The following is a 25,822-nucleotide window of genomic DNA, read 5'->3' as shown; positions in this document are numbered from 1 at the left end:
ACCTCGCACCCAAGCTGTGTGACCAGGGACAAACTATTCAGTTCATTTGTTGACTTCCTCATCGACTGGATGCTTCTAAGGAATCAATAAATAAATAAATAAAAAACCTGTCTTAGTTAGGGTTACTACTGCTATGATGAAACACCATGACCGTAAGGAAGCATGAAACCGTAAGGAAGCTGCGGAGGAAAGGATGGGTCTTAGGGTTTTATTGCTGTGAAGAGATACCATGACCACAGCAATTCTTGTAAAGGAAAATGTTTAGTTGGGGCTGACTTACAGTTCAGAAGTTTAGTCCATTACCCTCATGGTGGGAAGCATTGTGGCATATAGGCAGACACAAAGAGAGAGCCACACTGGGCCTGGCTTGAGCATCTGAAACCTTGAAGCCCACGCCCAGTGACACAAGTCCTCCAACAAGGCCTCATCTATCCCAACAAAGCCACACCTCCCAAAAGTTCCATTCTCTCTGGGCCTATGGTGGCCATTTTCACTCAAACTAACACAGGGTTATTTGGCTTACACGTCTACATGGTAGTTCATCAACTGAAGAAAGTCAGCACAGTTACTCAGGCAGGGCAGGAACTTGGAGGCAGGAACTGATGTGGAGGCCAGGGAGGGGTGCTGCTTACTGGCTTGCTCTTAATAGCTTGCTCCGTCTGTTTTCTTACAGGACCACTAGGCCAAAGGTGGCACCACCCACCATGAGCTGGGCCCTTCCCCAATAATCACTAACTAAGAAAATGCCCTACATGTTTGTCTATAGCCCGATCATAAGAAGATCAGGAGACATTTTCTTAATCGAGGTTCCTTCCTTCTCAAATGACTTTAACGTGTGTCAAGTTGACATAAAACTATCCAGCACAAGAACCTATAAAAACTGCCAGACATAGTGAATACTAGATAAATAATTAAAATAAAAATACTATACCAATCGGAGTCTGCCAGCTTTGCACTTTGGGAAAAGAATACTCAGAGAGGATTGTATATTCAAGACCTCTGGGCTATGATTCAGCCAGAGTCAGCTGTCAAATTTTCCCACAGCTCAATGGAAAGTCACTGAAGCCCATCAAAACAATGGCTTCCCTCCAGCCGTAGTCTGCTGAGATTACATTGCTGACTCCTGAGGTCTGACACAATAGTTTTCTGTCAGGAAATGGAATCCAAGCAGGCTTGGTAGTTTTTTAATTTCCTAACTAAAATGCTAAGCATCTTCAACTGCTTGCTTGATCTATCTATCTATCTATCTATCTATCTATCCATCCATCTCCATCCATTCACCCATCTATCCATCTATCCATCCAACCATCCATCCACCCACCTACTCATCCATCCATCCATCCATCTATCTACCCATCTACCCATCCATCCATCCATCCATCCATCTATCCACCCATCTACCCATCTATCCATCCATCCATCCACCTACCCATCCACCCATCCACCCATCCATCCATCCATCCACCTACCCATCCACCCATCCACCCATCCACCCATCCATCCATCCATCCACCTACCCATCCACCCATCCACCCATCCATCCATCCATCTATCCACCCATCTATCCATCCCTCCATCAATCCATCCCTCCATCAATCCATCCATCCATCCACCCATCTACCCATCCATCCATCATCCATCCATCCATCATCTATCCATCCATGTTATTATACCAATGACCCACTAAGACTCGAGTCTGTTGGCCAACCTAAGAATCAGTCAAAGAAGAAGAATGTAGGCTTCAAACTGTTTTTCCAACAGGGTTAATGATGTAGTTAGTAATTGTCACAGATTGTTCCTGAGTCCCTAATCAAATGTATGGGTGCCTTACGCTCCAGTCAGTGGACAAGGTTATGAACATAGATTCTAGGAGTGTGATGGTCACAGGTCTTTGTTGGCTGTGTCAGGAGGAGTGCAGATTCTAGGACCATCTGGGATGAACAGCAAGAGATTCTGTCTCAAATAAAAACAGAAAAGGCTATGGATGCCTCCTTGAAAAAATATACATATACATACTTATACATATAAAATAGCAACTTGGATTTGAAAATTTTTTGAGCTGATACTAGCACAAGGTTCATTTGTTAATGTAACTGCCCATAGTTGAAACAGAAACAGGAACATGAAACATACATTAAATATAGCACTAATGTATTTTGTTCTTCTGAGGCCAAATTCTCCAATTTGAATCACAAGCTGAGCACAGTGGCAAAGGCATTTAATCTCAAAATATGGAAGGCAGAGGCAGGTCGATCTCTGTGAGGTCAAAGGCTGGCTGCTCTAGGGCATAGCCAGTGAGACCTTATCTTAAAAAAACCAACAAACCAAAAATTTGTTTTGAATCTCTGTTTTTGATCAGACATTATTGTAACCACACCTTTTCTTTTCTTTTCTTTTTCTTCTTCCTCCTCCTCCTCCTCTTCTTCCTCCTCCTCCTCCTCCTCTTCTTCTTCTTCTTCTTCTTCTTCTTCTTCTTCTTCTTCTTCTTCTTCAAGATTTATTTATTATGTGTAAGTACACTGTAGCTGTCTTCTGACACCCCAGAAGAGGGCATCAGACCTCATTACAGATGGTTGTGAACCACTATGTGGTTGCTGGGAATTGAACTCGGGACCTCCGGAAGAGCAGTCAGTGCTCTTAACCGCTGAGCCATCTCTCCAGCCCCTATTTTTTTCTTTAGAAGAAAATTATCCTCTCTCTCTCTCTCCATATATATATATATATATATATATATATATATATATATATATCCATCTATCCACCCATCTACCCATCTATCCATCCATCCACCTATCCATCCACCCATCCATCCATAACACACACACACACACACACACATATATATGTATATGTATATGTATATGTATATGTATATGTATATGTATATGTATATGTATATATTTGGTTTTTTTCGAGACAGGGTTTCCCTAGCTATCCTGGAACTTACTCTGTAGACCAGGCTGGTCTCAAACTCAAAAACCTGCCTGACTCTGCCTCCCAAGCGTTGGGATTAAAGGCGTGCACCACCACTGCCCAGCTCAAAGATATCTTTTTATTTACTACTTGGTAATAAAAATACTGGCATTAAGTACAAAGAGTAGAAAGAAGGGGTCTCTTATTGAAGGAAGGTTTCGAACCCAGGCAAGGACGGGGCTCTGGAGAGCAGAAGGAGAGAGAAGAGGTAGGGATCTCGCTGTGGACAGACCAGGAGGTGCCACGGGGTGAGACAAGGACATACGGAGAGCTGAGAGACAAACTCCACCATACTCTCGGCCCACTTGAGAGTCTCACCCAGGCAAACAGACGCGTGCATGCGCCTCCCGGTCTGTGTATTTCTACAGCTGCGACTCAAGAGCTGCTTTATCTTCTCTTCAAGTATTTCCTTGGCACGAAGCCAATGGGAGTCCGGGCTCTGGGAGAGTCTCAACGGAGCAGATGGGCCAGCGGCAGCCAGCAAGCTTGTTGCCTTTGGCTGAGAGCACCATCCTGGAAGTGGATGTCTTGTGAGTGAAGCCCCGGCAGGCTCGGCCTGACTCAGGCAGCCTGCTTCTAGAAGTTTCCCCCTGTTCTCTGCATTTTCGGGGCTTGTTGCACAGAAACTTAGTGCTTTCGGTCCTTTGTAGTATTCACGAGGGCACGGTGCACAGGCTCAGGGAGCCCGGGGTTCTGCTTGTTCTATAGTTATTTCTCCAAGATCCTTCTCCCTTGTGGCCAAATTGTCCTTCCCTGGGGCACAGTGCTGCCCAGTGTAAGGCTGTTTATAACAAATTACATAATCTCGCTGGATTCTCTCAGCAGTCTCTGATGTGTGCGCCGTTACCAACTGACTTTACGGATGAGGAGGTAGAGGCACGGACTTTCACACTCTAACTACCCCCTTAGACTTTGACCTGGAACGGTGAGCCACCTCTGTTATCTCATCTATTCAGGAGGGGTAGGCAGAGGATCACTTGAGCCTAGAGTTCAAGACTAACCTGGGGAACCTAACAGGACCGCATCTCCTTTTTTATTTTTATTTATTTTTTCATCATTTATTTACTTTCTGGAGGACAGAAGAGTGCCACAGTGCTCACATGGACGCCTGAGAACACTTGGCTATGGTTGGTCTCACCTTCTATTGTTTTTTAAATTTTTTTAAAGATTTATTTATTTTTATTTATATGAGTACACTGTGTCAGACACACATCACAAGGATGCATTGGATTCCATTACAGATGGTTGTGAGCCACCATGTGGTTGCTAGGAATTGAACTCAGGACCTCTGGAAGAGCAGTTGGTGCTCTTAACTGCTGAGCCATCTCTCCAGCCCAGTCTCACCTTCTATTATGTGGTTCTTGGAGCTCCATTCTCTAACTGTCAGACTTTGCGTACTTTCTCCGTTTTATTTTGGTCCTAGAATTTAGTACCCTTTAGTATGCTACTTATATTACTTTTTTCCTCTGCCCGCTCTCCCACAAGACAATCGTTCCACTAGGAAAAGCCTTTGCTGTTGTCTTTACTGTTTAGTCCCTGGGTCCTCCAAGACCTCTGGGACATAAAACCTTGTCAGGAAGTTGGTAAGGTAGAACAGGCTGAGACCCGGAGAGTTGCTGGGCACACACCTGAGTCTTTGATGACTCCCAGGTCCTTACCGAGATTCCTGGCCGGGAACTCGTGCCACACTCCTCACATTAAGAAATGTGTCCTTGCCGGGTGGTGGTGGTGCTTGCCTTTAATCCCAGCACTTGGGAGGCAGAGGCAGGTGAATTTCTGAGTTGGAGGCTGGCCTGGTCTACAGAGTGAGTTCCAGGACAGCCAGGGCTACACAGAGAAACCCAAAGAAAGGTGGGGGGAACAGATGTCTTTAGAGGAGGCCAGAAGTTCTAGGTTGAGATGGGAATATATTAATATTAAGATATATTCCACAGCAAAGACAGGAGTAACATGAAGTTTTTTTTTTGGGGGGGGGGAACTTAGGCTGTATAGCCAGATGTCATTAAAAAAATCAAATAAAACAAAATAAAGAATAAACAAAATGAAACAATATAAGTTCATTTGTAAACCACACAACTGATGCATCTAACAAGAGTCAACTTCAATGTTTTTAGAATACTACATACGTTTTTAAAGATCATGATAAAAAGTTTACAGGTAGCAAAATTATCCATTTTACCCTTTCAAAATGTAAGATTGGGTGGCACTGATTAAAGTCACAATACTATGCAAACACATGTCTTCAGTAGTCAAAACTGTCTCATACACTCTGGAAGCAATGATAATGTAGTGTTTTATCTCTAAAAGTTATGTGTTGATTTTAGTTTTAGATTTTATAAGTTTTTTTGTTTTTTTGAGACAGGGTTTCTCTGTGTATCCCTGGCTATCCTGGAACTCACTCTGTAGACCAGGCTGGCCTCTAACTTAGAAATCTGCCTGCCTCTGCCTCCCAAGTGCTGGGATTAAAGGCGTGAGCCACCACTGCCCGTATTAAAAATATTTTAAAAGGACATAGCAGGTTTGGAAAACATGGTAGTATGCCTGGCTTCTCAAAGCTCATACTTTGAGGTAGCAAACATCAAGTTTATTATAAAACATTATAAACCCTTACAGAGAATGAGTCTTTGCCAGTACTTCTGGATAGTCAATGGGATGTTTGGTGTCACGGAATGCCCCCATTTTCTAAATTATATAACCAGCTTTCAGGGGCAAGGTGGAGGTCCAAGTTAAGTCTATCATTACCAGGCCCCCAAATCCAAGGATTCAGAATCAATCATCAGGACATGCTTCGTTCCCTGACAGAAAGTGGGGCTTGAAGCATGCACTTAGCCATCTCTGGTTTGGGGTATGTCTTACAAGTTCCAGGAACCTGTCTGCCCTAGTAGTAAAGAATATGACTTTGTATGCTGATGTCCTTGATCAGTTTATCTAAAACCATGCAGAAAATCTTCAGGGACATTCTCAGTGTCTATTCCTAAGAAAAATCTCCTCGGTTTTCCCTCTAAACCCAGATTTCCATTTATGTTCTTCTTACATAAACTTTTTGCCTATAGGACGAGTTCACAGTTACATGTTACAAGGTTCAAAATTACCGTGTGTCAAGTGTTATCATTGTTAATTGGACCCAGGTTAGATTCCCTGCAGGGGTCGGGGCTTGCCCCAGCCTTTTGGGGTTCAGAGCTGAGGTGGGACACAGAGTTGGGCAAAAGACAAGAAGCAGATGATATTACTGGCCTTGTAACTCTCTCAGACTGTGCTGGGGGCGAGAAGCTGATGGCTTTTTGGAAACTTAACACTCTCTTGCTTATTCTGTGACTGAAAACTGCTGGCTTCTTTTGTCTTTAACTCTCTGTGCTTAAATAAGAAGAAAAACTTAGCCGGGCGGTGGTGGCGCACGCCTTTAATCCTAGCACTTGGGAGGCGGAGGCAGGCGGATTTCCGAGTTCGAGGCCAGCCTGGTCTACATAGTGAGTACCAGGACAACCGGGGTTACAGAGAGAAACCCTGTCTCGAAAAACCAAAAAAAAAAAAAAGAAGAAAAACTTAACTCTTTGTTACTGTTCTGTGTTTCAGTAAGTGCTAAAGAAAAAAAAAAGTCTTAATCCAATATTTAAATAAGTGCTGGGGAATTACAAAAATGATTTCTCACCAGTGCTTCTTTCTCTGGTGAGTCATCTAGAAGCCTCTCACTGGCCAGGCGAGAAGCCTGGAGCTTCTTTTTTTTTTTATTCTTTTTGAATCAGAGAGACAAGGAAGGAAAGGAGAGAAGTCATTCACAGAGACAACACACATACCAGGTAAGCTGAAACCAACTATACTCTTTTTTTTTTTTTAAATTGCTTTCAGCCTTTTTATAGCTTTTTAGACAAAAAGTTCTCTACTTTTTTTTATTGTTTTGTTTGTTTGTTTTTGTTTTTGTTTATTTGTTTTTTGAGACAGGATTTCTCTGTATAGCTCTGGCTGTCCTGGAACTCACTCTGTAGACCAGGCTGGCCTTGAACTCAGAAATCTGCCTGCTTCTGCCTCCCAAGTGCTGGGATTAAAGGTGTGTGCCATCACTGCCTGGCAAAAGTTCTCTATGGAAGAAAGAGTTACCTCATAGATAAAAATGTTACACAAAAGGGGAGTTACAGAAAGGTATCAATAACAAATTCAAAGCAATGTTTCATACTGTAAGCTCATTATAAGTTCAAAGCAACAGTTTTCACACAGCCTTGCCTTGTACTGCACACCCGTGGCTTCATCCTTGGACCCCAGGGTCTTTCCTTGAGCACAGATTCGTCTCAAGCCTACTTCTCTTTTCAGTCTAATTATGAAAGCTCATTGTATTTTCTTATTGTGCAGCCTTTAATTACTATTTGTGAGAAGTGGGGACAATCTGCTCTTGCTTCTAACTTTATTATATCTTTCTAGCAAAACAACTAAGACCATCCTAAAACTTTCTTCCTGAAATTATTTTGAATCGAATCAGGAATGCTGTGAAATCATTAATTCATCTAAACAGCATTAATTTGTGAACGTTCATCTTTTATGTTGACCTGCAGGAAATCTGCTCAATAGGGTGGGCTGGTGCTCTGGAATCCCTAGGGTATGGAATAATAACAGGAAAGGCATTATCGGTGGCAAGAAGCAATCTCTTGGGGCCTTGCGTCTCAGAGCTCACCCACTGCAGACCACGCAAAAAGTGGTGGGGCCACTTCTAGGAAGATTGTCTGCCTACTAGCCCTTATCCTTTCCTGATTGGCCCCTGACAATTCCTAGCACTCATATAACTCTTAACTGATTGTACTGGCTGCTTTTGTGTGCCAACTTGACACAGGCTGCAGTTATCACAGAGAAGGGAGTTTCAGTTGGGGAAATCCCTCCATGAGATCCAGCTGTGGGGCATTTTCTCAATTAGTGATCAAGGGGATAGGGCCCCTTGTGGGTGGTGCCATCCCTGGGCTGGAAGTCTTGGGTTCTATAAGAGAGCAGGTTGAGCAAGCCAGGGGAAACAAGCCAGTAAGGAACATCCCTCCATGGCCTCTGCATCAGCTCCTGCTTCCTGACCTGCTTGAGTTCCAGTCCTGACTTCCTTTGGTGATCAACGGCAATGTGGAAATAAGCTGAATAAACCCTTTCCTCCCCAACTTGCTTCTTGGTCATGATGTTTGTGCAGGAATAGAAACCCTGATGAAGACACTTATCAACATGAGTATTTGGGACACAAAAGTTGCAATCACAGAGTGGTGTGACCTCCCTGCCTTCCTTTTGAGTCAGGGCTCTACTATGTAGTGCAGACTGTCTTAGCACATGCTAAGTAGACCAGGCTGGCCTTGAACTCACAGAGATCTACCTGCCTCTGCCTCCTGGGTGTTGGGATTAAACGTGTACACCACTTTGCCCGACTCAGGATACGTTTTATCTCCAAATGATGAGTCCTTTCTGCCCACTAGTGTAAGATTCAGTGGAGGTGGATTTAGGTGCTTCATCTCATACAGTACATCCCCAGTGGGCTGGTGGTTTCTTGGATTGATCTGTGTTCTTCAGGGAGGGTGAGTGAGAGGAACTGGATTTAGAAGTGTTCCACTCTGCCTCCACGACTGATCACAGACTTTGAAATTGATGGAGATTGCAGCTATCCCTCATCCACCGAGGACATGTAGTTCCCCCCTCATTGGACAAAGTCTGGCATCAGTGACATCATCCTGTGTTCCTCTATTTCTTCTCCAGTTTGGTTAAAAGTCTTGCTGTCTAAGGGCTGGAGAGATGGCTCGGCAGTTAAAAGCACTGGCTGCTCTTCCAGAGGACCTAGGTTGGGTTCCCGGTGGCGCTCACACGTCAGCTCATGCTTTTCTGTAACTCCAGAGTCCAGTCGGGTACCTAGTCTCCTGCCTCTTAGGCCAGCTCCCTCTTTGTAAAAGCATAGAAATACCAGAGCTGCACTGGTCTCCTGCCAAGTCCCCGCAGGAGGTCACACAGCCAAGCAGCTCTCTGAGTTCCTCTCTATTCTTAGCCTGAACTCTCAATGACTCTGATCTCCAGCTCTTTTCCCTCCTCTTCCCTCTGCTTGGCTTCTCGTGTATGTGGTTTGTGTTTTAATAAGTGGAGCTACGTGTAGGAAACAGGCTTCAGCCAGTCCCGCTGCAGACGCCCCCAAAAGAATAACCTTGAGACAAGAAGGCCTGAGAAAATAATTGGCTTCCTCTCCTCTCAAGTGACCTCAAGTGTCCAAGAGCTGCTCTCTCTGTCGCCGGTGACAGTTAAGTGCCTATAAAGAGGGCAAAATCACCAGGAACAAGTTGCAAGGGGGACTGGCTGCTGGTGTTTGCCATTGAAGCCTCATTTTGATAAAAGAAAGAAGCCAATTCTTCCCAGAGCAAACATCTGTTTCAATTCCGCTCCTCGAGTCTTCCACCAGTGAGTTTCCAAACACGAACCAAGAGCTCGTTTCTGGCACAATTCTCACTTTTCAAAACTGACTTCTCTATCTATTTGTCCAAACACCTGCTCTGTCTAAACAAAAGGCAAAAAGGGACTTAAGCGGTTCCTGGCCTCCAATTACTGAAAAGGACAAAACCAAGAGAGGCTGCAAGACGCCACAGCGGTGTGTAAAATGACCCGTGAGAACAGCTCTCTCGCATTCAAGTCAGGCAAAGGTTGCTCGGGGCAAGAAGTCAGAGGAAGAATTGGAGTCCGGTCTTGTATTTCCGATGCCCATTGCTGTGTCACACATTAGACTACGTTGGATATCACTATTATCACATAACAGATTCCTTTAATATTTGTGCCTTCAAAGCAAATGGATCATCCAACTATTTCTGTGGTCCAGGATCTAGGCTCAAGAACTGGGTGCCTCCGGTTATAATTGAGCTCTCATCCTAAAGGCTGATTGGGGCCAAAGGGAATCCAATATCAAGCTCACTGACGTGGTCCTTTGTTGGCTCTGGGATCCCCTGATGCAGGCTTCCCTATAAAACAGCTCTAAAACTTTCTTACAGTGAAACAGCTGAAGGACCAGGATAGAAGCCCTGGACCTGAGGCTACCTCATCTCGGGAACACCACGTACCACCCACGCTCGCCAGACAGTCCTCAATGCACAGGTTTTAGAATGTTCACCTCTGAGGTGGTGTGAAGAGCGCACATACAACCATTGCGTGACCTGAGTGAGATGCTGCTTTGTATCATCAAATGTGTTTTCTGTTGGATAATTCCCAGCTGTAGGCTAATACAATTGTTCTGAGCTATTACATTCAGGAGGACGGGCGTTTGTAATGCATTTTGGCTTCCTGCTATTCCCAACTTCCAATGAAGGTATTTATTGTTGTAAACCAAGGAACTATCTGTGCTTTTTATTCAAAGAAAGTTGTCAATTTTAATCTCCATGTGAAAATGTGAATACCAAGAGACAGTGACCGTTGGGGTCTGTCTTAGAAGATTGTACCACATCCTGCTAGATGGATCAGATTTAAAGATACACATGGGTGTCAGAAAGATCTCAAGGCCATGTTTTTTTTGTAAAGAGGCAACTTAGTAGGAGGCTAACAAGCAACTGTAGCAATTGACTAGCCAACCTTGGACTTTGTTTTCAAAGCCAAACCAGAGAATTCAATTTTATCCTTGGGGCCTTGTCTTGCAGTTACAGAGCAAGTGGGGGAAGGGCATTTGACTGAATACAGATGTGAAATTAATGGCCCCCCCACCTTTTAAATAAACAACCATTTTTCAAGCACCCAGCACATAATGAAGTTGGAAATTGAGACTGAGTCATATGCCTGCATATCCCAATTGATGAAATCTCCTTATACATCCTGGCAGTCTTCGAGCCAAATATATATAGACAAGAAGGCAAATGTGGCGTCTGAGAGCAGACAGCTGACTTTCCATGCCCCTAAAGGTTCAAGAACATATTCTATATTTAGGCTGGGTTCCACTGTACCAATTGACCCTGACCATTGGGCAGTACTTCCCTCTCCCTCTCTTGGCCTGGATGCTTCCCAGAACTGTGTCTACACACCCTCAGTATGAAAGAGGACATGTTCTGGCTGAGGTAAGTGTGTGTGTGTGTGTGTGTGTGTGTGTGTATGTATTTGTGTGTGTGTGTGTGAAGTCACAGTGAAAGAATGTTAGTTGTGTAATGAAATCATAATGCGACATCACAGGAGTGGTTTAAACAACAAACGTTTATTCTTCAGAGTTCTAGGGGCTCCTAAGTCCAAGATGGGGGTGTGAGCAGGTTTGCCTTCTCTTGAGGTCTCTTTTACGCATGTGCCACGGCTGCTCTTTGTGTCCTCACATGGCCTCTTCTCTGTGCACATATGTCTCCTGTGTCTCCAGAGGGCACACAGGCTGCTGTTAGATCCGGGCTCTGGCTGTGTGTCTGCCTCACCACGGGGATGCCGCTCAGGGAAGAAAGACAGAACGAAGTCCAAGATACGGGGTCCCAGCCCGTGTTTCCCTGGGCGAGAAATAGCAGGGGCTGGCACGGAGGCCGGAGTTCTCCATGTCCTGTGTACCTGGTCACTGCTGGAGACTTGGAGGAGTTGAGAATGGTGGTCCGTGGGGTCCGCGCTTCCCCTACACACCAGGCAGGAAGGGGACAGCTGGGCAGAATCCAGTTTGGTTCCGAGTGAGCGCTGAAAGTACTGAGGGTCTGGAGGACAGGCCTTCTCTGGGAGATTTAGGCATGGCTCTTTGCAATGAAGGCTTCCCCGGAGGCAATCCTTGATGAAGGAGATGCTTGTCCTTGCTTGTCCAAAATGCTTTATTCGTGGTGATGTGAATGCATACATCTTACTCAGGGTGAACCAGAGATTAAATAGCGTTTGCAGGAAGGGATGTCCAGGAACGGAAGAACTCTAGGTTTTTATACTACCGTGACCAGTTGTCCTGGGCCTCTCCACGGGGTGCTCTGGTTACGTGTTCCAGGGCAGACAGAGCCTGGCTGGAAGCTGGTTCCAATGCCTGCTATTCTCAATTATAAGATTTCTCGGGGGTTCTGAACCTGCTTCAGCCTTACCAGGTCTTCTGTCTGGTGGTATGTCCACTTGCCCCACTGGGCCTTACTCTTTTAATCTCTCTTTAGTTCGACCCTGTCATTGAAATACCATCACACTGGGATTCGGGCTTACAGATGTGCGTTTTCCAGAGTGAGTAGCCTGCTCCCTCCTTTATTATCCTATAAGGGCAGGAGAGTTTCCCACTTGTGCAGATTTGCTCCCATTTGCTACTGCTGCTTTCCACACACTACACACCACACACACACACACCACACCCCCCCCCACACACCACACACACACATACACACCACACACACACACATACCACATACACACATACACACACATACACACCACATACACACACACACACCACACACACATACACACACATACACACCACACACACCACACACACACACACACCACACACATACACACACATACACACCACACACACACATACACACACACACACACCACACACATACACACACATACACATCACACACACACATACACACCACACACACACACATACCACATATACACCCCACACCACACACACATGACACACACACAGAGACAGAGAGATAGAGAGCGAAACAGAGAGAGAGAGAGAGAGAGAGAATGAGAACAAAATCCTTGTCATCATATTATTGTAGGTCTATCCTATAGACTTCAACAGCAGAGGTAGTTTGTTATCTCTCCTCTAGAAGATGGGCCAATAATAGACTGCGTGGGTTCCCATGACCTCCAAGTCTCTGGCCCCTGGCCGTAACTTTTCTGCTCGTTCTTGGCTTGTTGAGATCCATCTCATCACCCTGGCCACCTCTCATTCTAAAACCCACTTCTTACTCTTGTTTTTCTCTCAAAACTTACCAGCCCTTCCGGGTTCTTGCATTTGAGTTTCCAAGTTACAAGTATCTGACTAGGTCAACTGTCAATGAGCTATGTGGATAGGTCAAGGAATACATTACTCAACAGATAGGTTAACAGTCTGTGGCTTTTTGTTTGTTTTTTTTTTGTTTGTGTTTTTTTTTTGTTTTTTTTTGTTTTGTTTTTTTTGTTTGTTTTATTTTTGTTTTGTTTTTTTTTTGTTTTTTTTTGAGACAGGGTTTCTCTGTGTAGCCCTGGCTGTCCTGGAACTCACTCTGTAGACCAGGCTGGCCTCAAACTCAGAAATCCACCTGCCTCTGCCTCCCAAATACTGGGATTAAAGGGGTGTGCCACCACTGCCCAGCCAGTCTGTGGCATTTTAAAGCTTGAAAAAATATTCCCTCCATATGCAACCTCTAACATACTTTAACTATAACAAAAATCGTATTGCATTGATGGAATCTCTTTCCATACAATGAAAGAAAATCTGGGGCTAGCTCAGGACCACACCGTAGGGTAGTTGAGGTGGGACTCGAACATGGGAACCTGCTGCTGTGCTAATTCATTTTTGTTTCTTGCAGTGCTAGGGATTGACTTTGGGCTCTGAGCACACTGGGCAAGCACTTTGCCCCTGAACTACTTGCCTAGATCTTGATTTTCATCACAGTCTCACTGGTTCTGTCTAGCCTGGAGCTTGTTATGCAGACTAGGGTAGCCTAGGATTCATGCCCTAGTTTGCTCCCCTGTTGTTTGAATAAACAGCACGATCTGATCCAAGTTGAGAGAGCAAAAGGGTTTACTTGGCTTACACTTCAACATCACAGCCCATCATGAAGGGACGTCAAGGCAGGAAGTCTGGATAGGAACCCTAGATAGGAACCTGGAGGCAGGAACTAAAGCGGAGTTCATGGAGGAACGGTTTACTGGGCTAGCTTCCCATAACATGTTCAGCTTGCTTTCTTTCTTTCTTTTAAAAAAAAAGTTTTAAATTAAAATAGAATCACATCACTTCCTCCTTCCACTTCCTCTCTCCAGCTCCTCCTAACTTCCCTCCCTCAAATCTCTCCCATGGGCTCACATTCTAAACTTGATAGCCTCTTTTTGATAATTTTTGACACAGACATACAGACACACAGACACACACACACACCCCTGCACACGCGCACCCTGCTGAGTCTGTTCTTGTTGTTTTTGAGTGTTGGTTTCAAGGCTGACCACTCTGCATTGGCGCATCAAATGGGTCTCACCTCTGAGGAGACGCTAATACACCTTGCCCAGTGTTGCCTGTGCCCTGGACTGCTCGCCACCCGACCCTACATGCCCTTGGGAGTTGGGGATGAGGTAGTGCAGAGTCAACAGAGACTCCGGGAGTAGGTGAGAAATGCCACAGCAATTTCTCCAAACACTGCTGCGAGCTCCTTTAGTAACCTCTGCCAGCACTCCATTGGTCCCAAGAAAGCATCTCTTCTAAATAGCAGTTCCTGTCTGGCTGGCATTGTCTGTATCAGCAATCCTTGGCCTCTCAGGTAGTCCTCAGTTAGGTCCTCCTGCTGGAGATGCTTTTGTGGCTAGCTTTTACATACAGGTGGCCTGCTATTCCTGCTACAGCCCAGTAGTCAACAGCTGCCCGTAGGAGTGGGAGCCTGTGAAATTCCCCTTTTCATGTTAACATGCCCATTGCTATGGTTATTGTTCCAGTCTTATTTATGTAGCAGTTTTAGGAGAGACCGTCTCACAGCAGACTTCCTGGCGTTCTGGCTCTTGTAATCCCTCCCTCCACAAGCCATAGATGCAGGAGCTACAATGTAGCTAATCCTTCCACTCCTCCATAAACCATAGATGCAGGAGCTACAATGTAGCTATGTATCTGTTGTGGCTTGGCTCCCCACAATCTGTTGATCTCTGCACTGTATCCAGTTGTGAATTTCTGTGATGGTCTCATAATTACACTTATCTACAGGTACAAGATAAAGTTCCCCTGGGTCTGAAGCACAGATCCTTGACATGGCTGTGCTCATGCGAACAATACACATCCACCCAGGACTTCATTTGCTCTTCACACATACACTGATGACATCTTTGGCTAACCACACTCGGCTGCTCACAAACACTGGGCAGAACCCCAATGTCGACACCAGCTGCAGCTGTCTGTCGCCCTTCATGACATTTGTGGTTTTAATCTTAAATGGACAGTTACACATGCATAAAACTTCAAAAGGACATCATTCCTACAATTCTCCTTAAAAGGGAGAAGCGGTTCATGAAGTAAAGGTGTTCCATGAGTAAAGGTGTTTACCAAGCAAAGGTGAAAACTTTACTTTGATCCTCCCAACCGCACAAAGGTTGACAAGAACCAACCCTACGGCACCGCCTCGCCTCTACCCTTCCGCGTGCAAGGGCATGCAAGCACCCTTAACACCCGGGCCATTTCTCTGGCCCTCTCCACTTTCACTTTTGAGGCAGGGTCCTTCACTGCACTTGCCAAGTGTCTGGCTCTGCAAGCCCCTGGAATTCTTCTGTCTCTGAAATTCTTCAGCTATGGGATTACATAGTTAATAGGTAATGGAAGTCACAGCCCAGGACTTCATGCTTCTGGGGCAAGCATTTCACCAACTGAGACATCATCTTAGCTTGCTATTAATATTTCTGTTCTCATAACAATAAAATATCCGAGGCAGAGAAGCGGCGCTATAACTACCATAGCTTTCCCTCTCCGCCGTGTTTCTGTTTTGATTATCTTGTTTTCCCACGCATTTGTATTTCTAGGGTCTTATCAGCAGTCCCTCTAATCACCTCATCTCTGCCCGTTATTATCTCGATCCCTTTTCAATATGTTGCTTGAAGGACTGTCTAGGAGCCTGTGCTCCTACCCCGAGGACCTGCTCTGTGGCTGCCATGTTGGAATCTCCGATCACCATCATTGTTAGCATTCTCTAGGCTCCGCCCAACAGTTACCTAGCAACAGCCAGGTACCAACCCCCCGCCCCCAGAAGAAAGAGCGAGCTTCTCTCCATCTACTCTCCACCCCACCTTCCACCCAGATCCCACGTGACCATGGCTGACCTCTTTCCTTCTTCCTCTCTCCTCTCTCTGTGCTTTTCTGTCCCCCTTTCTCTACCTCTAGCCCTTTCTAGGTCACACTCCACTCCCTGGCTCCCTTCTCCCAATAAACTTCCTTTTGAACGAGGCCTGTCACGTGGTGGTGATTCCCGGTCTGTGGGGGTGGGGGCGGCGGGGGAAGTCGAGGAAAACACCTCGCTGAGGTGCTCCCTCCAGCCTCGTCACACCATGCTTCATAAAACACAACATTCACCATCAGCAGGGGAACTCATTCCCTTGCCTCCTTCCTGTAAAGTTTGTCTGCTTCCTGGACTCCACGTCTTCCCATAGTGTGCCCTCCCCACCCCCCTTCCTTCTCCTTCATGACCTACGTGCTGTAGGAGCTTCCTGACAGGATATGCAAGACCCTGCCCTTCAAAGTCTTGCCTGTCTGGAGGTAGCTAATGCTTGCTTACAAGTCTAGTTCCAGGTGAGAAGCCATCCTGCCTCGGGAGGGCGTGGCCTTTATCTTCCAGCGCGGCCTTGGAGCCTCGGGAGATACTGTTCTGACCCCTGACTCTGTGCAGGACGCTGCAGGGTTTCTCTGTCTCAGCGTTAGGAAACGTCGTCGCTGTGAGATGCCTATCCTCGTCTTGGCCGCTCGGGGTCCCTTTCAAACTGAAAACTCACGACCTTTGGCTCTGGGATGTTTGTTTCTCATTTCCTTTGTTAGTGTGCTTCTGAAGTCCCTGTTATTCTGACATTGCGATGAATTTGGCCTCTTGCTGTCCCTGCCGTTTCGCGGAAATTTCTAATGAGGTGGCCCGTATGGTCTAGATAACCATCTGTAAAGGCTGTTCTAGTGAGTTTATGAAGAGTACAGAAAACAGAAGCACAAGAACTCAGCGCCCCGACAGAAGCAGTAGTTAGACAGCGTAGCAGCATCAGATCGGGCGCTTATCGTTCGAACTCAATGAAACCCATGGCAGATGGCTAACTGGAAGTGTCTAGTATCAGAGCAGATGCTGGCTCCCAGGCTCTGAGCATCACGAGGACCTGTTACAGAGTCATCCTGGCTGACATACCCCACCTCCTACCCTAAACCTCTCCAGCCCTGGGCATCCCTTCCCTCAGCTTCTCTGACTCCTATATAAGTCAGCCATTTTGGCTACATGGCCTCCTCTTTGTTCCAGTCCCTTCACTTGGCTTCTCTTATGGCTCGGTTCAGTCTGGAATCTTCCAGACGCCTCTGGCTGTGCTCTCCCTCATGTCTATACAAAAACTTTCTTTTAAACCACACCTAGGAACAATCATGTTTTTATTTTGTATTCACGCAACCCTGCCCCCCCCCAACCCCAATCAAGGAAGGACAGCCACGTAGAACCAATCGGGGAGGGGGGCGGTTCTCAGCTGAGACCTTCTCCAGGGATGAATTTCTGATTTCCGGTTCCCACTGCAGACATTTTTCAACACATGTCATAAACGATAAGAACCAGGAAAGTCTTCCCTACTTCTCGCTGCTCTAGAGGACGTAATGGTTTCACTACCCTAAGCTGTCCCTTCCTGTACCCTTCTTGGCCTCTCTCCAAAATCTGTTTTGTTCTGTGCCCAGCACCGACCTGGTATGCACCCGAGAGAGGGGGACTCCCTGAGCCATGCACCCGAAAATTAGTATTTACAAGAGCCCAGCAATATTTTCACAAGCATGTCTATAGTCATGCCCCATCTATAGTTATCTCCAATGGGCAGGCGTGGCGTCTACAAGTCTTTGGTGGCCAGGACACCCTTGAGGCCAGGAAGGGAGTCAGGGTCCCTACCTGTCACCCTAGTTAACAGGCTCCCTAAGGGCCTGTCCTCGATGTCCTCTCAGGCCTTCCCTCCATCCCCCTCCACTGGCTCTTGCCGCCCCTCCCCCACAACGCTCAGCAAGCTGCTTCCTGCACCAGGACCCCGTTTAGCTACTGCTATCTGTGTCTGCTTCTAACAGCTGGCCCCAGCCTGGCAGCCCCTAGCTCTGAGGATTATCCAATTATCCCATTAGCCCAGCATGTCCTTCCTTCCTCTGAGCTTTTAGCTCCCCCTCCTCCCTCTCCCTTTCCCAGGGTTCCTCACAGTCTCCTTAATATTTCCTTAGCCAGTCCTAAAGCCGCCTAGGCAACTGTAAGGGACGCACGCACGTGCCCATCAGTCTGCTTCATCGTGTGAGGAAGGAACAAAATCCAGAGTCACATGACCAGTTAATGGCAGCAGAGAACTGACACCTAGAGCTCTGGCCATCATGGCTGTGCTTTCTGCTCTCTCACCACATGACCATGCGTGACACATTCCATCAAGCGCATTCGTGAAGTGTCTCATTAAGCACATGCATGAAGTAGCTCGTCAAGCGCTCACTGGGGTTGCCCCTCCGACGAAGGAGATACTAATATGAATAAAGTGGCCCAGAGCCACTGAAGAGGTAGAACCAAGGAGATACAGAACTGTGGCAGCTGCAGGCAGCTGTGACAGTGTCAGAGGTCAAACCACAAAAACAAAACAAACAAACAAACAAAAAAACCGTGGCCATAGGACTTACCAATGGGGAAAGTGGCAGCTTCAGTATTAGCAATAACAAAGCAGCACTCAAAATAAGGCCACTCAAAACAAGCTAAAACCAGGAGGTGGGGGAGAAGCAAAGGATGTGACCCACTCCTAGGCAGGAAAGGGGTGTTCGCACCAATTGCCGTAGACTTTCACACCAAGGGCGGGCTGTGTTGATATCAGTCTTGGTATTTGTCCCTTCTGCACCAGTCACAACAGTCCTGCTAGGCCACCAGGGGGAAAGGAACTACCTCCCGTCAGGCTTCAAGAACATCTAGAGGTCACTGAGACTGGAGATGGCAAAAGGTGCAACATACAAGGTACGGCTGAGACTGGGGCGTTACCTTCAAGGGCTGAGTTGGGCTTCAGCAGTCAGCAGCTGCAACTACCCGATAGTTTCCTCAGGCCTTCTGTGCCGGCATATGGGGACTTCATTGCCTATACCTGGCTCCTTCATTGACTATACCTTGCACAAGACCACTGGGATGCCAAAGAAGGGCAGCTGTCAACTGAGGAGTCAGACTGCCCCGCCCTTCAAGGTCTTTGATTATTTGCAGGACAAATACATTTCAGGAGGAACGCTTGAAGGAGTTCTCCTTAAGAGATGTTAACAGTGCGGAACCCGTGCTTTGTGAAAACAGGACTAGCATCCTTTCTCATCTGTGGCTTGCTGGAGAGTGTGTTGCTGGGTTGAGGGAATATCTCCTTGGCAACGCACTTGTCTCTCCATCTACCACGCTGCCTTTACCTTTGCCACTTGTTTCTTTTTTTTTTTTTTTTGGTTTATAAAGACTTGGTTTGGGGGGCTGGAGAGATGGCTCAGTGGTTAAGGGCACCGGCTCCTCTTCCAGAGGTCCTGAGTTCAATTCCCAGCAACCACATGGCGCTATAATGTGATCTGACCATCTATAATATGATCTGATGCCCTCTTCTGGCATGCCGGTGTACATGCAGATAGAGTACTCATAGACATAAAAATAAAGGGCCTGTCGTGGGGGCTGCAATTCCAGTTGGCTGGGATGCGGGAAGCCCCTGGTTCAGTCTCAGCACCATAAAGACTTCTCAGCACACCATCTCCCTTGGGGGCGGGGGAGGCTGTTTTATTGTTTGTTCGGTACAAGTGTGGCCGACCTAACTATACCACAGATATGCCAACAATTAAGTTGTCGAACAAGAGCGGCACCTCAGTAGCACGGCGTGCGTTTAACACAGACAGGACCGTTGTCCGTCGGATTTCTCCAGCATTGACATAAAGGAATCTGAAAGCTGCTTGCTAGAGCCTCACCTCAGCTATCTTGAGAGCTTATCTGGAGGTTCTAGCAGGGGAGCTCAGCTCCTTTATACCCTTGACGGAAGACCGGCCCTCCTCTATTAAGGGAAGCTCATCTTCTTCGACTGAGTGTGCAGCTTTGGGAGGGATGCATGTGGAGGGGTGAGGGAGGAAGGGAACACCAGCCTAGCCAGCCAGATCAACCGAATCAACCCTGGTGACCAATGAGGTGACCGACGGGGCAGCCAGATCGCCCTCCTATCCAGAGCCTCAGCTAACCTACGACAGTAAGGTGGGAATCTGCAGAGGTCAAAGGCACCTGCACACGACAGCGGACAGATCCTGGACCAGTGCAGTTCTTGCCTGCGCATCTGCCCCGTGGCATCAGCAACAGCCATGTAAAATCTCCCTCCCCAGGGTTCATTCCAAAAATATTTACTGAGTATCTACATGTTCCTGGCAGGAAACCAGCCCCCACCAACCACCTCTGCAGGATCTGCCTCCCTGGCGTGACTGTTCTTTTCCAGACAATGACAGGAGTGTCTAATCAAATAATGCCTGGTGTCTCATCTCTGTACTTCTATCTTAGGCACGCTGGTATAGGAGAGTGCTGAAGGGCCATACCAGAAAGTTCACGTCTACAGTGATGGATCTATCATATACTGGGGTCTGAGGGCCACTTTCTACAGCAAAGATGGATTAAGGACAGCAGTGTAAACATGGTGAGGTAATTCCACTGGACTTTGTCATCCAAGGTACTATCCAGGGACACCTATCGATGACACGGGTTGTTTATGTAATTTCATTGCTGGGCAATGAGGCTGACTTCTCTGATAGGAACAGGAAGGGTGGGACTATGGAGTACCACCTCCCATTCCTGATGCTCAGGTCTACTTTAGTTTGAGGCTCTGCATCTCTACCCTAGAGCTACCCCTCTGTCTATGTGTTTGGTACGAAGGACGCAACCCTCATAGGCATTGCACTGCCCACTGCCAGGGGGCTTTATGGGACGTGTAGTCTCTCTTGCCACCATCCTGAAACCTGGAGTGGGATGGTCATGTGGCTCCATTATACAAACGCCTAGGCCGAGAACTGAGTGTCCTGATGCGTAAGTCAGGGGATCGGACACCAAAGTGGGAGCCCCGAGAAAACAAACGGAAGTGAGAGACATCAAGAGATTTAGTACAAAGAACTTCCTAACGGGATGGTCACACACACCTGAGACCCACAGGGAAGGCCATCAGGAAAGGCAGGCGGGCTGGGGCACTTGGGCACTGGCTGTGATCGGCCCCACATTATAGATGTTAACGGTGGCACCCATCGTGCCACGGGCAACCACTTCTGTGTTTAATCATAGGAAACAGAGTCACTGATGTCTTTAAATCAAATCAGATGGAACGAATCCCAGAAACGCAGATCCAAAGAGGAAAACTCATTCCTTCAGCTTCCGTTCCCTTTGGGACCGCTTGTGGCCTCACACCAGAGGTGGAACCCACAGGCGACGTGTTAGTAAGATGTTATGGGGATGTGCAGGGCTTGGGGGTGGGGCAGCTGGCTAGGTCAGTCTAATAGCTCTATGGAGAGATGTCAAGCAGGCAGGCTGAACATCTTGGCAGGGGCTGGAACTCCTGTCTAGCCAGCCTTTCTCCCCATGGAAGGCTCAAGGATGCTCTTTAGTGCTGTAAACGGACTGAGTGAGGTTCACCTTCCTTTTTTGGCACCATCAATCCACAAGCTGTAAACTTTGATCGCACTGGTAAGATACCTTTGCACAGTGCTGGGCACGGTGACACATACCTGTAGTCCTAGCTACTTAGAAGGCTATGGCAGGGTGATGCTTTGATCCTGAGTTCAAGGCCAGCTTGGAAAAAGACCGTGGGACCATGCCTCTCACCTCAAATTCTCTGCATCACCTAGTGTGATTGTTTGTATATGCTTAGCCCAGGGAGTGGCACTATTAGGAGGTGTGGCCTTGTTGGAGTGGGTGTGTCACTATGGGCATGGGGTTTAAGACCCTCATCCTGGCTGCCTGGAAGCCAGTATTCTTCTAGCAGCCTTCAGATGAAGATGTAGAACTCTCAGCTCCTCCTGCACCATGCCTGCCTGGATGCTGCCATGCTCCCACCTTGATGATAATGGACTGAACCTCTGAACCTGTAAGCCAGCCCCAATTAAATGTTGTCTTTATAAGAGTTGCCTTTGGGGCTGGAGAGATGGCTCGGCGGGTGAGAGCACTGATTGCTCTTCCAAAGGTCCTGAGTTCAAATCCCAACAACCACATGGTGGCTCACAACCATCCGTAATGAGATCTGACACCCTCTTCTGGAGTGTCTGAAGATAACTACAGTGTATTTATATATAATAAATAAGTAAATCTTTTTTTTTTTTTTAAAGAGTTGTCTTGGTCATGGTATCTGTTCACAGTCAAATTCTAACTAAGACATCAAGGTTTGTGCCCACCGGAATGATTGGGCCACAGCTAAGTTGACTCAGCTCATCCTAAGAACCTTCTCACAATCACGCTATGGTCTCTGTGACTCTCACCTGCTCTTCCTGTCTTCCTACTAGTACACAAATTTCTCAAGTTGGCCCATCAAGGAGCTGATGGAACCCTGAGATGGGATCAGAATGGAGTTGAGGAACACAATACCAGGTAGAAGCAGAGAAGAGTCAGGATTGGAGCTCTGCTTTGTCCACGTGGCATCTCACTCTAGACACAGATGGTGACCAGGAGTGGAAAGCTGGGAAGTCTATCAAAGCTCCCCACTCCCGGGTATTACCGCATCCCATCCTGGTCTGGACCGGCTCCTTTCCATGGCCTTAATAGGATCCTGTATCACCTTAGCCTGGTGTAGAATCTACACTACACAAAACAAACGATGTTTGAAGTACACCAACCCAGTTACATTTAATACAATTTCAGTGTTGTAATTTCAATGTGGGTGAATCATCTTTTGAATCTCAAAACATTTCCAAGTCCCCAGAAAAAAAAATCTTATATTCATCATTAACAATTATCACATACCCACTTGCCTATTCTACCCTCCTCCTGCCTGGGTGTTGAAAACCCCATTTGTGTACATTTTAAAATGTATCCACTGGGGCCGGAGATGTCCCCAAACCTAACCAGAGCTAGGGGCTAGAACCAGGTCTTCCTTCACAATGTTGGGACTATAGTTGGGTTTTACTGCTTCGGCAAGCTCCCGGGCATACATCTCAAGTCGTCCGGTCATCTGAAAACAAAACACATAGGCTTGGGATTAAACAACAACAACAAAAAAAAATCTATTCCTTACTCGCCACCACCTCTGGCCACTAGGGGGCAGCCACAGGACAGAAATGCATCCGCCATGCTGATTGACAGGGCTATTTGAGACAAAGAATGGCCGCGGGGTGACCTCCACATGGGATTCCAGTGAAATTCCAGAGTGCAGGATGGTTCACACAGTCCATCCCAGTTGACCTTTACCTCTCAGCCCGGGAGGTGTGGTCAGGCTTAGGGCAGGATGGAGAAGAGGAGCATATACCAGCTAGAAGCAGAGATTTGGAACCGGAACTCTGGCGGCTCCGTGTAGCATCTTATAGACACAGATGGAGACCTGGGATAGAGAGCTGGGCGCTCTATCAAAGCTGCCCATCCCAGGTAGGTTCTCCCTCATACCCTCCCCTGTGCCAGCCCCTCCCAACAGCTTGGAAATGAGCTTATACCCATCACCACTCGGAAGGCTTTTGGTCTGAGAAAGGGTCTAAAGAGAAACCAATCTGCTTGTTGTTCCCTGGAGAGGAGGTGGGTGGCCAAAGAGCTGGCGGAGTTCTTGGCTCTAACTTCTAACTGAGAGGGAATCTTGCTTTAACCCCAGTGGCCCAACAAGATGACAGGGAAATCAGGAGACCTTCTCACGGGTAGAATCTTGTTTATCCGATAAGAATCTGGGCCCCTGGAATAGGATCAAGAACTCACACTTAGGGGCTGGAGAGATGGCTCAGCGGTTAAGAGCACCGACTGCTCTTCTGAAGGTCCTGAGTTCAAATCCCAGCAACCACATGGTGGCTCACAACCATCCGTAACGAGATCTGACACCTTCTTCTGGTGCATTTGAAGAGAGCTACAGCGTACTTACATATAATAAAAAATAAATCTTTAAAAATAAAACAAAACAAAAAACTCACACTCAGATGAAGCCAGGGACTAGAGTTTATAGTCCACGTGGGGGCTTTTCCAGTGACTTAGAACAAAGCCATTCAGTCACACAGAGTGGGACATACATTTTCTTTGTCTGCAGATCAGGAGCCCTTCCAGGGGGTCCTGGCCTTGGCTACCACTGTCTCATCTCAGCATGGCAGGCACCTGCACTCCTAGACTGCTGAGCCCACAGGCAGCTTTTGGGACTGTGTCCTAAGTCCTAAGGGCAGAAGATGCTAGTCCCAAAGGAACTGAGTAGGGTGGAGTCAGAGCCAGGCAAAGCTCCAGTTTTCCCACGTGCCCCAATTCCCACTATTGTTTCAATGCCTAGACCGTGGAGCCTGGTCGCAGGCTGAGCCAGACACTCGCATTTATCTTGTGACAAGTGGAAATGCCTGGAAAGAGAAAACAGATTACAGAAGCCAACCCGCTGTATTCTCTAGACAAATTAAATTGAGATTAATTTGGGCAAAGACGCCTAGAATCTAAATCCAATGAAGGGGGAATTTATTGAGACCTTATGCTTGCGTATCGTCCCACCCCGGTGCTTCCTCCCCAAAGCCAGCAGAGCCTTAGCCCTCTGCTCAGGGAAACGCTGCAGAGCGAGGGAGTTGGCCTTTTCCCTCTGTCTGTCTGTTGGAGCAAACCTGGCCACTGGAGTTCCCGCAGCTGCAGACCGGATGGAGGCAGAGAAGCAGGGTATGGGGCAATGGAAGGGGACACGGGTACCCACCTTGAAAGTCCAGAAATCATTAATCTGCTGGCAGAGGTTGAGGTTGAGCTCAGTGACTAGCAGCCCATCCTGATTACGGGAAAGGCCGGGGGTCCGGCTGCCGTCTGGAGCTGCCACATAGCTCGAACCATAGAAGTAGCCGAGGTCATGGTGAGCTTTAAGGGGCAAAGGGAAATAGCCATGAGGTTGTACCCAGGGTGGACTCTGAAGAAGGGCAGGCAGGCACATGGCAGGATACCCGGGAGAAAGCATTCATAACTACCCCCATGTCTACCAGTTCCCAGTCCCCCTCCCTCAGGCCTAAAGGTCCTGGGGAGGGAGGCAGAGCTTTGCTTTCACACCAGTCACTCTCCCTTGTCCCCAAAAACTTGTCAAGAGGTCACACTTTAGGTGGGCTAGCCCTTCTCTTTCAGCAGAAGCTGCCCAAACCTAAAGAGAGTCTCTATTTCTAAGAATGCTCTGCGTGCCCCGCTTCCTGTGGTGGGTCTGCCCGATGAACTGGATCGTTCATCCTTCTTTTCCTAGAGCTGATAGCCTGAAGCCTCTTCTGCATGCCTAGCCCCCTTGACAGGGAGCTAAAGGCCACCACAGCTGAGTGAGGTGGCCCCTCTAAGACAGGCCCAGAACCTCCTTTCCCACATCTGTCTGTCTGTCTGTCTGTCTGTCTGTCTGTCTGTCTGTCAGTCATCTGGACACATATGGGATTGGAAGTTCTGCATGTGTGACATGCCATCTGGGACTTCAGATGGTGGGATCTGTTCATCCTCCCGGATCTCTCTGAGGGGGACTGACCCAGCCAGGAATGCCCCTGTGAGCAAAGCAGCATTCCCCTCTCGTGTTCTTGGCTAGAGAGATGGGACCTCGGGGAGGGGGGAGGGCTTCTAACAGAGTTAGAAGTTGCTGCCTTCATATCACAACCACCTGAGGACCCCAGGACCTATGACAATCTATACTGACTCCAGGGACATCATCAGTATGGCTGGATAGGTGGGGAAGGAAGAAGAAAGACGAGGGCCCACGTATGAGTCCCCCTCTGCCCCTTCTAGAGAGCGTATAGAGGGGTTCCCCATAGCTTCATGGTCCAGTTTCACATAGTCTTGGGGTGGCAGAGAGGCCAGGGCGCCCAGAGAGCAGGCACAGGCTGTGGAACAAATCCTGCCCAGAGGAAGTAGGTGGAACGGGGGGGGGG

General features: G+C 47.4%; 1 protein-coding gene and 1 long non-coding RNA gene across 2 annotated transcripts in view; both read right to left on the bottom strand.

Moving 5' to 3' along the window:
- Window positions 1-11,118: 11,118 nt before the first annotated feature.
- LOC116074908 lies at window positions 11,119-15,844 on the bottom strand. The gene is made up of 2 exons (XR_004112339.1): window positions 15,625-15,844; window positions 11,119-12,199 (listed from the first exon to the last, which is right to left on the bottom strand). It is a non-coding gene; the product is annotated as an uncharacterized LOC116074908 (long non-coding RNA).
- Window positions 15,845-22,599: 6,755 nt separating this feature from the next.
- Window positions 22,600-25,822, bottom strand: part of Upb1 (beta-ureidopropionase 1) — a 34,604-nt gene continuing 31,381 nt past the window's right edge. The window contains exons 9-10 of the mRNA XM_031348274.1: window positions 24,634-24,788; window positions 22,600-22,950 (exon numbers count right to left, since the gene is read on the bottom strand). Coding sequence (XP_031204134.1) covers window positions 22,840-22,950; window positions 24,634-24,788 — 266 coding nt within the window. The 3' untranslated portion in view covers window positions 22,600-22,839. The remainder of the gene's footprint in view (window positions 22,951-24,633; window positions 24,789-25,822) is intronic.

The sequence above is a fragment of the Mastomys coucha genome, unplaced genomic scaffold, assembly GCF_008632895.1.
Source record: "Mastomys coucha isolate ucsf_1 unplaced genomic scaffold, UCSF_Mcou_1 pScaffold3, whole genome shotgun sequence".
NCBI lineage: Eukaryota > Metazoa > Chordata > Mammalia > Rodentia > Muridae > Mastomys > Mastomys coucha.
Note: the sequence above shows the minus strand (reverse complement) of the source record. Positions and strands in the feature narration are given on the sequence as shown.